General features: G+C 39.1%; 1 protein-coding gene across 2 annotated transcripts in view; it reads right to left on the reverse strand.

Moving 5' to 3' along the window:
• The window catches only part of LOC135483278 (ras-specific guanine nucleotide-releasing factor 2-like), a 64,318-nt gene continuing 50,331 nt past the window's right edge, over positions 1-13,987 (reverse strand). Inside the window, exons 25-33 of one of the 2 annotated variants that reach the window (XM_064764007.1) lie at positions 11,911-12,020; positions 11,444-11,623; positions 11,157-11,254; positions 10,511-10,793; positions 10,172-10,213; positions 9,747-9,826; positions 9,471-9,588; positions 9,201-9,269; positions 1-8,661 (exon numbers count right to left, since the gene is read on the reverse strand). In XM_064764007.1, coding sequence (XP_064620077.1) covers positions 8,530-8,661; positions 9,201-9,269; positions 9,471-9,588; positions 9,747-9,826; positions 10,172-10,213; positions 10,511-10,793; positions 11,157-11,254; positions 11,444-11,623; positions 11,911-12,020 — 1,112 coding nt within the window. In that variant the 3' untranslated portion in view covers positions 1-8,529. The remainder of the gene's footprint in view (positions 8,662-9,200; positions 9,270-9,470; positions 9,589-9,746; positions 9,827-10,171; positions 10,214-10,510; positions 10,794-11,156; positions 11,255-11,443; positions 11,624-11,910; positions 12,021-13,987) is intronic. The other variant, XM_064764008.1, reaches the window with a different exon arrangement.

Consider the following 13,987-nt stretch of genomic DNA (forward strand, 5'->3'; position numbering starts at 1 on the left):
TTTCAAATGATGATAACCAGCAACAGTTTTTATTATGACAAAGAGAAACTTGCAATATACAAGAAGAGGGCAGTAAATGGAGTTTCTTCTGGTTTGAAGTAAAAACAGTAATAGTCAAAATAAGGTATCAATATTTTCAAAATACATATAAAGTATGTATAGAAACAACACACATACCCAAAACTTGTCAAGAATACGTTACAAGGGTTGCAAAAACACCAAAACAATGATTACGATGGCTTACTGATGAAAGGGATGGACATGGCAGTGGGGGACCAAGACTGACTTGAGAGACAATGAGCACCACAATACAGCCAATGTCTTGATGCCAAACATGAAAATACACAGAGAACTAAATCATCATTTCTTGTAGTTTGTAACTAAGAAGCGCTATTGAAGCATTTGATAGGGGGAGCAGAGACAAATATCTGAATCGAATGATTCTGACGAACTTGTTTCTAACTCGATGTGTCAGTTGTGTCACCAAACACCCCGATAGCTGGAGCTGAAATGTATGCCAAACCCAAAGCACTTGCTGAGGGTTTTGGAAAATTGACAGCTCTACCCGAGTGATGACTGGTGAGACAACCAATATCATCAGTTCTGTATCAATTTCTATTTGGTTCTGTAGTATGTTTGACTGGAAATAACTGGTTTTACTACTTAAATACTTTGTCAAAGCTCCCAAGAAAGATTTTTCTTCATTCCTGATAATAAACAAGAAATTGTGAAACCCGACAGGTAAGAGAGTGCTGGTGTACTTGTTAGTGTGTTAGACTAGCTACACCAGGGTCATGGGTTTGACTGAACCCTGGTCTAGATGACCATTTGCTTTTCATTGCATTGTCAAGATCAAGATGCACTATATTTTCAGGGGAGAAAAATCTTTTCTCCGTAATTTCCCAACCCTGTGTCTCTGAAGGGCTGTTAAGCAAGAGAGGATTCAATGTTGCACAAAGATGAATCTAGTATTAACACAGCCTAGAGTCTCAAAGAGTATCCAGATTCAAAATAGCTAACATACCGCAATCAAAACAGTGTATGATATGTTGCATTTACAGTTTGTTGAGTTCACCTCTTACAGCACCAATGAACTGTATGTCTGTTTTCATATCAATCATTTTAAATCACCACATACATGGAGTCATGCTGGGCCCACCTAGGCCTCTTCTTATCAAAGGAATGCCAAAGTTGACTTATGTGCAACATTTGCATGGCGGGAGGACGCTTAAGTTGATACTCTTTGAGAAGTGAAGCTGCAATGTACATTAGTGGACATGGGCCACTAATTCAAGAGTGATTGTTGGAGCAAAGAAGATGTCTTTTTTTAGGGCATTCATTCGGTTCCTTTGGTTTGACCAATGTAAATATCTCCCTTGTTGAGTTTGTCTTGTTCCAGCTATCGTTCTTGATTTAGTCCCTTGTGTGTGCCCATAGTTAATTCGCCCAATAGACACATGATTTTGAACATATCAATTAGTTAGTGGAAAGTTTAATACAGAGGTGAACAGTGTTGGGTCAGATTATACCTTCACAGTCTCACACATCAGACATTAATACACGGTATAAAAACAAAAGGGGCTTATCAATATAATGTGATTATTTACCCTAAAGAATGTTAGAGGGAGCCACCGCACAGGTCACCACAAGACTTGATCGCCAAGTACGAACAGACTACAAAAGGATGACGTTATTGTAAACATGAGGGACTCGACTTCACAAACATTTCAATTCAAGGTGATCTATCTACTTCCTTCAAGTAATTTACAATAAATGGTATTTAGTACTTATTCAGATAATCGTAAGGAACTATTTACATCTGGGGAACATACAAGACGATGTATACGAGTTTATATTACACAAATTTCTTATTCTTTTTGGGTCCACTTATCATGTTTGTTTACAAAGATGTGAATAAATGAGGCAAGGAGGGAACATGGGATGTACAATCTGGTACAAGCACAAGTCATGCTGGTCGGTAGCTAAAAGTAGGGCTATAACTGGTACATGTATGTACACTGTAAATGTAACTCTAAGTTCACTCAGTGTGGATTCTTAGTACAACGTCGCTTATTGGCAACTAGCAATCCTAGGTAGTACTGGCAATTGTATTCACACAGTACTGGCAACTAGCACAACAGTATTGGCAATGCATTCACACATGCAGTACTGGCAGAACTGGCATTCACAGTACTGGCATTCACAGTACTGGCAACTAGCATTCCCAGTACTCGAAACTAACATTCCCATTACTGGCAGCTAGCATCTACAGTACAATTAAGGACTGGCAACATAATCACAAAGTGTTCTCAATTAGCATAATACACTCTACTGGCAACTGGCCTCACAGTGCATGTTGGTGTTGTCACAAGAAGGGAACCAAACAATGGATTTTCCTTCAAAATCCTATAATATACATATTTCTTAGATTCTACCACGACAGTAATAAACAGATCCAGTGTAAATACTTTCCTCTAGCTGACCCCAAAAGGTCAAGACCTCACACATAGCTGCCTATACTGGCATCTAGCCCCGTGAGGCTATACATTTTACTGTCACTAATTCACACCTTTTATCTCAAAAGGGGCTGACATCAGGTTACATCCCCATTAACCAAGTATGGTCAGACTGATGCATGAACACAAAAGAATGATAATTTTCATCACCACAAAATAAGAATTTGAAAATGACATTGTATATACATGCATGACCTTGCAATGAACCGACTTGAATAACATCAGGCCGAACAGGCTATTTAGCAAGTCAACATTTCTTGCCACAATTGACCGACCATTAAGATTGCTATAGAACACAGGCACAGACAACCATTTCTATACGATAATGAGCAAGAAATAAGGAAATCAGTTAAAAAATAATTGATATCTTTACGATTCCAATATGTCACTTCCGTTCTTGGTGATGAAAATTACCATTAATCAAAGAGGCTACAAAAAGGCTGATAAAACATTGTAAGGGATTAGACCTTCTGAGGGTCAAACAGACCAGACATCTAGATAAAACTACCCTACATTTTTTTTCATTTGAGGTGCCATACAAGGAATCGTTGAGAATTAACTTGAAAGAATTGCAAGTATCAGTTATGAACTCATGATATACAAGAAATTGTGACATGAATAAACTCTATATGTACATTTCTTATCACAATCAGCACAGTTTACATCATACTATTCAGTCAGAAGCCCACTGATCCCGATGCCAATATGACAAATGTCCAAGATCTCAATTCAGATCTAAGTCAGGTAATGACATAATCACCTTAATTGAGATCTAAGCTTGTAAATTAATCATCAAGATCTCAAAAGTTGTGACAGAGGGGCCATCTGTTGAACAAAATGATACCAGCGACTCAATTTCACCGAAAAATGTTAGTCACTGGATTCTGCAGTGACCCCTTTGAGACCTCAACTAAGATGTAATTTGTGGTTGTCCGAGATGAGAAACACCAAATGTCTCCACCACAAGGTTGTGACATCGTCCTTGTCCTGGAGGAGACACAACAGAAGGTGGGACATTGCCCTGGCCTAGAGGAGAAACACCAAGTGTTATTACCATGAAGTTGTCATATTGCCCTCGTCTTGGAGGAGGCACAACAAAAGTCTCCTCTACAAGGTTGTGACATTGTCCTGTCCTGGAGAATCAGACACACCAAATGTCGCCCTGAACACAGACAAGGCACATTGAGAGCACTGAGGGAATTCATGCTGTATGTAAGCTGTGCCCATTGTCACAATAATTAATTGAGACAACCTAGATTATATATTTAGGAAAATAGTGTACGAAAGTTTGCCGTAATATACAAGGTATTTTAAAATATAATACATCAGTAACACACAACACTGAACTCCAGAGACGGTAAAATGCAGCAAAAATATATATAGCTTTTGGTTCCGTTGTTACTTGGATTGCAAAAATAGAGGCATTTACAATAGTAACAGAGCTAGAGAGAGTAACCTATATAATGCATCTCAGGCTAAGCTTGGCACAGCCTCCTGTTGTAGATCCTTGCACATGGACCTACAGATAATGTACAGGGACTGTGACAGTTCTTAGTTGAAATGAATAGTCAGGCAAAGCAACGAGGTGTAAATTGGGCATGATTTAAACATCACCAGGCAGTTGAATGATTGGGTAATTTGTTAACTGCTAAATTTCTGTCTGCATTTTTCTTATTGAGAGTTTGTAAATGAAGGAGATAATAATTACGAAGACTGAATTAAGTGACAAATTTCAGGCTTGGCTGAAGTTTTGCCAAATACAATGTAGTTTCATATCACTGAGTCATCGTGAGGTATAATTAGGGGAACTGTTTTCAAAATAAGTCTGTCACTGAATCAAGGCTGGAGTGTAAGGGCTAGTTAACCTACCAATATTAAAACCTCTATACTGCTGCATCACAAACTTATACCAAAGCACAGAGTAGCACACATTACAAGCGGACACAGAAGGAACAATCAATTATTAGTAGAGAGAAGATGACACATGGCTAAGGGATAAAGTTTTTTCATCAACGTCACATGAGTGTGTGTGACATCTACAAATCTGCCGCTTTTGGCCGTCAGAAGGCTCAAGACTACCTCAAAACGTCAAGTTGTGATGTCTGATGCTAGCTTGATGAGCAACGTCGCTTGACCATTTGGAGATCGATATGACAACACATGAAGAATCTCTACCACCTCAGGTTACTGGTACTCTTAAAACACAGACATATAGGACAAGGATTAAGCATACTCTTTTGGTCAAAACCTGTGGGCATGAAAGAGATAAACTCCCAGGGCAAAGGGGCAAGGTAGCGTACAACTATTTTTCATTAGCAGGAAACTATTATTGATTAACCGACACAGGGCAGAATCAAGGGACCTTATGATGGCAGAGTATTGACTTCACACACATGGTCAGACTAATATGCGTGACTAGTTATTTAGAATTAAATAAAGGAATTTACATCACAGCCAATTTAAATAAATTAGTTTAGAATTATTTACAACTTTGCTTTACTGTACATCTTGAAAATAGACTTTATTTCTTTGATATAGCAACATATTTAGACACATAACACTAAACCTGCATTCAATGCCAAGTAGGTTAAAGAATTTAACAACACTTAATAGCCATTTCCAGTAAAAGGGTAGGCCCTACGGCCAGCATATACCATTTTGCAAAAGTCTCCATTGATAATTTTGAAATGAACAATTTCATCACGTGAACTTTAAGACCTCGACTTCGAAATTGATAAATGCAGTTAATCATAGCTAAATGCAAAGTATAGACTTTCATAATCTGGACAAATGACACAAACTTAATATAAGTGACTGTTCACATGAAAACAGCATCAAATTTTGCCAGAGGCCTGTTTCATGCTTCTCTTTATCAGCTGACCCTTTTAACTACTTATTACACTTTCTTTTGAGAAAGGTGTCTCAAAGCTTCCCTTTCCTGGTTTCTAAACATAAATCATAGCTTGTACATATTATAAATTCAAATGAAAGTTTGAAAATTGGAATGAAAATTTTAACCAACTTACTGATATATCCCTCAATATATTGAAGTCTTTCCTCAGTTCGGAAAAATGCCAATTCTAAAAGACCATGACACTATTTTAGATGAACCGATGTAAAAGTATATTTTCCATGATTTCATCATGTTCAAAGGTAGCTCTTAGATTCATCTATGGTTTCTGCATCAAATGATTATGGAAATTGTCTCTATACTTTAATGAATTAGAAATCTTTTAAAGGTCACATGGCATCAAACTGCATGCATCATACAGATGCCATGTCTCTTGTTTGCAGGTGTGCTAGAGACGGGCCTACTGTAGAATACATATGCCTATGGAACACAGCTCAGAACTAAAGCATGATTATTAGCAAAGATGACATGACAACCATCCAAACAGGTTACAGAGGTAGATGCACCATGGACAAGCACCAGCATCTACAGGGTGTCACAAAAATGCCATAAACATCCAAACCTGGGTCAAGGACTCTTAAATCACTACACAAGTTTGATAACACCAATATGAATTTCATTCAATACCAGTATCAGATCTTTGCGACTAGAGTCTTTGAAGTTTTCAAAATATTTCCTTTTTTTCGGTAGGTCTTTCTTACTAGGTAAATCTTTAGGTATTAGGTAAAGCATTGATTTCGGGACACCCTGTAGAAATAACATGGGTATTCATAATGATGAAAATATTGCACGATGCCCGACATGGCACTTGTTTTTACATGACAACATTAAGTGACGTCAGTTCCTAGGCTTACCATGAAAGTTCAACGTATCCCAACTCAGAGCAACTTTAGTCACATAGGTGGGAATCAGGACTCATCAAGACGACAACACTGGATCTCATTTGCGAAGACCGGTTCTTTTCTTCTACGGCCATCGACACTGGTACACATGATTCGACATAGTAGCAGAATGACGTTGAGAAAGATGTCGCAACACAGAGCCTGGTACCAAGCAGGGTCCAATTCCATGATGTCAGAAAGTGAAAGAACAAACATCAAGAGTATCCACCAGAACACTGTGGATGGTGATAAAACATGCTGGTCGGCCTTGAGTCAGCTGACATGTTTTGTACTAGCTATAGTATAAACACATTGTAAAGTCCTGATCCACTGCAGCGACAACAGTTGCTCTCAGTGGAATAGGTGTTAACCAGGCATCAAAACATATAATATTGCTAAGACTCCTATGGTGTAGTGGCCAATCGAATCCGCTAGGAGGCTCAGTGAGTCATGTACTTTCTCAAGGCTCATGTGAGGTTTTACACCAAAGAAACAAAAGATGAGATGAAACAATGATCTCGAGAGATCCATTCCATCATTGTGCTTTAGACTTTTGTTTGTGATGTCATTTGCAGGCTCTGTTAATGCAAGTATCAATTCGTTTCTTGTACCCCCCCTCCTCAAGGGTAGTTAAGCTGTCACCACTAATCTTTGCCGATGCTTGAGTAGTATTTATTTTTCCTTTAGTGAAAATTTGGCGAAGCTGGAAAGAATAAGGATGCTAATGTGTCGATGTCTTGTCGAACATACAGCCTTACCCAGTAAAATTAGTTCGGTTACTTTATATGACGGTGATAACTGATATATTGTTGATGGTGATGTCTTGACGAAAGAAAAAGTAGCATTGGTGAAAAAAGGGTGATGCTTGAGCCTTAAGATGTCGTTATAGGGTGATAAGGTGTCGTACCCTTGAGGAGGGGGGGGGGGTACAAGACACGAATTGATACTTGCATAATAGCTCTGTAAACTCGTACAACATGAGGCAGTCAGTTACGTCATCAGCTGTTGGCATTGTCATAACGAAGTTCACCCAGGCCCTGAAAAGGTATGTGACTCACTGCACATCTACAGGGATTCATCAAAAGTCCACTTCCTCCTTGGGAAAGGCACTTTCCCATGTAAACAGATTAATTGACCATTTAGACATCTTTAATAAAAAAAACAATGAGCTTCTTATGAATAAATGCAATTTACAAGTATAATCATTGGACTAGATACCCAACTTTGCTTTCAGTAATGCGTGAACATTTGAACATTGAAATAAAACCAGGTTGATACATTCATTTAAACCACATTTGATTCAGTAATGAGATCAGGAAAATTATCAAATATGTACAATAATCCAGGGGAGATAATTTGATCCTGGTTGCTCGGCAACACATCCATGTTACTTGGCAGCACAATCAATGTTGCTTTGTAACACAACAATCTAAATTTACAAATGACAACCAAGGTGGAATGTTACCATGGCAACACAAAATGGAATAAAGCCAGGAATGTCAACATAAATATCTGCATAACCCAAACATTGGGCGTCTGCCTCCTCGTCTCCATGGCAACTAATCTCTGGTGCATATCATCATCATCAACATGATGCAGCTACAGTGCTATGGAATTGTCTTTCCTTCCTGAATAATTCCAGGATTTGTCATATAGGCCCAGCAACATTTGTTTAATTGTGTGTAAGTTACTGTTACTGCAGCAACAAAACCTTTCCTTTTTGTGTTGTGTTTCAAACAAACAATCTACTCAACCAAATTCTCTAAATTGATATGCTGTTGACCTTTAACTATTTTAACCCTTTCAAGAAAAGATAATACTTTGAGGAAAGAGCCAACACTCTGTTTTGATTCCTTCTGAAATATGCTTTGAACCCCGAGATTTGTCTTACTGGGAACTGGTTCTTTACGAGGTCACTGTTGGCATAGTTGTAGACATTGGTCTGGCAATCGACTGTCGAGGTTCGATGCTCAGCGAATGCTTGTATGTCTCTTCTTCTTCAAATAGTCGCGAGGGGTCCAGCAAATAACTTGTCACCTGAAAACAACATCATTAAGATAATGAAAAGGATAGGGAGCTAATTAACTGCACGATGCCCGAGCCTAAGACACATTGGAAATGTACACAGGATGATGGAGTTTATAGCACTTGATCTGACCAACCCAGAAGTTGCTATTGCAGTACAAACATGGCACATGGTTTACAGATTTCTATCTGGTCTTCATGAAGTTGTGGTGGGCAAGGTGGTCGCCAGGGGTCTAGCTATCGACTGTCTCGGCTCAATGATCAACGAAGCCTTGTACGTTTCTTCCTCCTCGAGTAGACGCGATGGATCTAGTAAGTAACTAGACACCTGAAAATGGACATCATTGGAATCAAATAAAGGCAGAGCAGCAAAGCTTTGGTGGGTCACTGATAACCTAATGGTTGTGGGTTCAAATCCCATATAGACCTGTTAATGCCAAAAGCCTTGCATAATGTGATGTTCCTTCACCTGGTGTCTATATTGATGTAAGCAAAGGATTGATAACTCCAGACCTTGGCCATTATTACCGGGTTAAGACAATAAGGCCTGACTGAACACTGCAGTGAGAAGCACAAGCAGCTGTGGTGAGCATTACAACATGCAATTTCAACAACAAAATATAGGTGCAGTCAGTCATATCCGCAGCATCACCTCTACTCACTCATGTTGATTTCCATTAAGTTTGTGTTGTGAAGTGCAAAAACACATGACACCTTTCAGTTGTGGAGTAAACCATTGCACAAAAGTGAATTGGTGAAGTGCAGTGATCGTGTCAACATTAAAAAGCTTGCTTAGCAAACAGGTGTTACAATCGTGTTCCGATTAAATGTGAGGCAAAACAAATCGAGTTCTCATTTTATACTTACCCTGGGGTGATGCTCGATCCTGTAGGGCGTCTGCTGAAAGAGCTGTATCTCACGGATTACATGTGCGATCTGAAACAGAGAAGGTGACAACTTAACAAAAATGTAGGCTTCTCTTTGAATCATGGGTTCCTGCTCCAACACTTTAGGTGGTTCCTTCAACTAATGTCCTTTCCATTGCTTTTTGACTGCGGATTGATTTCCACCTACATGTACATTACAAACACAGGCAATTTGATATTGGAGACAAGATTAATACGAAACCAAGCTTACCATTCTCATCTTGGAGAAGTTGACCAAGGATTCTTCTGTCTTGTTTGGTGTTCCTTCCTCAATGAAGGAAAGATCTGTCAAATACATGCCCAAGTAGGGGATGCAAGGAGGATCACACCTAATAAAGAAACATCTGTTTTAGAGACAAAATATATTACATTCAAACTCGTTATACTCAACTCACTGAAGAATTCATTCGCCAGTGCCTTATTGAAAAGATGATAGAAGTGTCTTTCACCCCCCAAAAACTGAGATATCAGTTGATTGAAATCTCACCTGTGCAGCGCATCTCGCATATTCTTGAAACGGCCATCTGATGAGACGAGCGTTTGTAACTTCTCGATCATCTGCTTGGTCTGAAAAAGACAATTCAGCTCTCACAGAAATCTAAAAAAATGATTTGTTTTGATATCAAACCTTTGATGAGCTGTAACCTCAAGTGCCATTTTTCGTTACGGAAGTAAAAGCAAGAGAGTAGGGGCGTAGTCAAAGGCACCAGAGGAATTGCAAGAATCCTAAACCACGAAATTTTCACAAGCATCGTATTTTTGCGCATTCTGCAACCTGAGTCGTGATCGAACATCATCACTGTAAACTCAGAAATTTCACAAACATTAAGCATCGTAAAAATTTCGAGGTTTACAGTATTATGAAAAGCATCAACACAACCTCCTCATGCATCATTATCTTTGAAACCTAACCTGCGGTCTGAGAGAAGTTTCCATAAATTCCTTCCAAGAATTCTGCCAATATAAAAATTTAGTGTTCAATTTCTAATCTAGTACTTTTTGATGGAACTCCTTTCTATTCCTATCGAAGTCCTTGCTCAAAGTGCTTCTTTGTCCATACGATTTGGGATCTTTGAGACATCTTTTCGTACTTGATTTACAGGACACTTATTGGTATATATATCGAAAAGCCAAAACTGGCCGTGGCTCATCATGGAAACTCAATCATATGAAATGTGATATCAGTGCAAAGGGTATACTGGCTTCTCACAGCCAATAGTAGTTTGGTGTTTGTTCACTACAGATCCATACCTGCTTTGGTAGTCGGTCCCACGTCCTCTTGAGCCGATACACTGAGCTGTTGACGAATGCCGCACAGATTTGTAGCACACCGTTATAGTTATGCATACACCTACAGATGTCTGCAATAGCTGCCCACTTCTCAATACAAGCCACACGATCCATGATGCCACAGCGGCCTACAATCTCAGAGACGACCAAGCGACTGACTTCGTTGAATCGTTTACTGACGAGCAGCACATGGGGAGCTTTGTTGGCTTTGTCAGGCTTCATCCAGGCTTGGCCCAGCAACTCCCTGAAAAAGATATTACATTCAATGAAAAGGAGTTTCTCCAAGGAAATGATCATGACTTGTATTCCAGTCCAGAACATTATGAGAACAGACCAAATTATACCGTTTTGATGATGTCTAAACAGTTTGTACTGCGAGGCATAACCAGATGCGAGACGTGACATCGCTGCTGTGAATGACACCAATTAAGCTGTAGCAAATTGTGGAATGTCCAATGGTAAAGTGGTTAATTCACCGCCATGTTCTTCACAATCACAGTCTACATGCTTCTCAAGCAGTTCAGCACAGTGACTGTCATAAAATGGTATCAAGTTCTTTCTCAGCTACCATTAATTCGAATACATGTGGCTATATCTTGCTACTCACTCGCTGCGTATAGACTTGAATATCTGGTGGTCAAGATATGTGAGCTGTTCTGCGATGTCGAGAGCTGATAATGAATCGAATGAATCTTTTGATGGCGACTGAAAAGTAGAGTAAATTATTGATATAACAACAATTTCACAAGGCACAGAACCCCATATATGCCTGGGAAAATGTATACAATCCAGGGTTGCCCAAAGTTGGGAGGCCTGTCTGATTCTCAACAAGATGGAAACTGATTCTCTGGAGTGGTGATGAGAATCGGAAGTATATGAAGAAGCTGCACTTACTGAAGGTGAATTGAGAAGAGCTTTGAGATCAACCTTCTTCGGGTCGACATCATCTTTCATGATGGTCCTTAGAATGCTTGCAGCTGCCTTGTGTTCTGCTGGCAATAGGTTCGCATTGCACACCATCTCTTCGAGGAGATCCTGAACCTGCTTCTTCAAGGTGAAGTCAGATTCGAAATCCTGAAATTGGACAAATAACATCAAAGACCAATTGGTGATAGAATCAACATGCCAATGAGGAAACCAGAAGTCCGCCACAGCCATGTGTCTCTTTTATGCTAGTAGTGATCAATTACAAGATATTGTAGTCTTTTAGAGTGACTTGTAACTGAACTTAATTGGCATATAACACGTATGATTTTGTTCAGAATTCATTTCAGAAATGCCACTGTTACAACTGACTTATGTTACAAATAGCGACTGAACTAACAGTTTGTAGACAATTGTAGTATCGTTACTTAACTTACCTGTGAATGTTTAGATACCCAATGTTTGAGGACATTTAACACCCTCATCGTAGCTGCAGTGCTAATCACAGACTGTCTCTTCTGAAGATAAGGCTTCAAATCACACGGACCTGAAACATTACATAGTCAGAAATGGTAAGCGAACTTGAAATGAGCAGAAGTCAGATATGGCCTAGATAGGCCTATCCCTAAAAAATGGCCCTTCCAGTTGATGAGAAGGTTTGATCTACGCCATCCTTAGGCCCTTGAGCCCATTTAAAGGTACGGTTGTTCACAGTGGTCATATTGGCCTGACTATGTAGTAGGATTTCTACAGGCCTGCCAGGTAAGAGGGCAAAAACTGTCTTCTCAGTGTGTCAGCGGTCAGTGGAACACTTGTCAGGATGGATTTTCATTGAAACAGAAACCCACGGCTCCTTTCACCTCTAGATCACTCATGATTTCAAAATATCCCCCATAACTCAGATGAAATGAAAGAGCAAAAAGTTAAAAGAAATTCTATGTCACGGATGCAACCAATGCACCAATGAGTCATAAACATACCAGAACAGAAAAAAACGGTGTTTACTAGTAACAGGATGTACCTCAAATCCATCTAAGACAAAATAGCACAAGGATGAAACAGATATGCTTAGTTAGAATACGGACATCAAATGTTAAAGGGAATATGTCATAAATAACTTAGAAACTGCAGATATAAGCTGGTGCAAAAGTAAATTCACCTTTTTACCTCAAGTCCAAATATTTTTTTAACTTTTTTTTCTGCTCAAAATGATGCAACATCATCAGACCAAAAGTTTTTTTGTCTTTGAAAATTTTTCAGAATTTTGAATTTTTTTCTGCTACCCCAAACCCTTACCCTGAAAAATTCTTGAGTCCAAATATTTTTTCACTTGTTTTTTTTCTGCTCAAAATGAAGCAACATCATCAGTCCAAAAACTTTTTTGGCTTTGAAAATTTTTCAGAATTCTGAACTTATGAATAAGTTCAACAATTTTGGTGTGAAAACCTAATCATGCATTTTGTGCCCAGATTTTCAACGTCACTAACACGACCACCCCGGTAACGCGACCATTCAATCTCGGTCCCATGAGTGGTCATGTTATCAAGGTTCCACTGTACTACAATCTTAACCCTTTACGGACTAAGGAATCAAAGTACCCATGATATCGAGTTGGAACCTTTAATGAGATAATGCTGGGTGAACACAATAGTTCACACAGTTTGCACACAGAGGGCCTTGCAGATTACACCAAAAAAGTATTCACAAACTGTTGGCAGAAAGGGTGTGTAAAATGTCTGATTGATTAAAGAACATCCTCTACAGAGAAACTCTGTAAACTTTATCAGTCCAGTCCGGCATGATCTGGAGACACCCCAATCTGCTCTGGCATGATCTTGAGATCCGGAGCAAGTTTTTAATACATGAGGCTTCAGTTAGTCCTTAAAAGGTGTAAGGGAGAAATACAATATAACAGCAGTATATTACAGGCAGTATTCATATGCCGAAACCTGCTCTTCTGCTTTGAGCAGCACTGTCTACCTCATCAGACATTCTCTCAATAAACTCTCCTCGATGCTTACAATCTCACGAGCATCTATTTCTCTAAGAAGCTCACAATACTCAGGTATATTTATATAATATCTGGCAATACGCCTGGTACTCATAAGAATGCCTGGGGCTATAGCAGCAGGTATTGGCAGATGAGTACTGCCTGTAATATACAATATAACAACCTCATCATATCTGTACAAAAGTAAAAGGACACTCCGATGCTAATTGGTTGACGCTGGGATGACCATTAGGGAGCTACTATTATCAAGAATTGATAAAGACTAGTCTTTACTTATTCTTGATATTATGTTAATAACATGGATGCAAGAAGGCAGGTTGCCCTGTTAGTGACTGTGGGAAGGAAACAGAGTGGAGAATGGGCAAATTATAAGGTCGGAATCAATCAACTACTGGAGAGGAGAACGTCACCTGAAAATTACACCTCAATATCTTAAGATTGGTAGCAAAAGTGTCTCAACTTGCCCTGTTTCAGCTTTTGATTTCAATACTTATTACGGACAA

This window comes from Lineus longissimus, chromosome 2 (genome assembly GCF_910592395.1).
Source record: "Lineus longissimus chromosome 2, tnLinLong1.2, whole genome shotgun sequence".
Classification (NCBI taxonomy): domain Eukaryota; kingdom Metazoa; phylum Nemertea; class Pilidiophora; order Heteronemertea; family Lineidae; genus Lineus; species Lineus longissimus.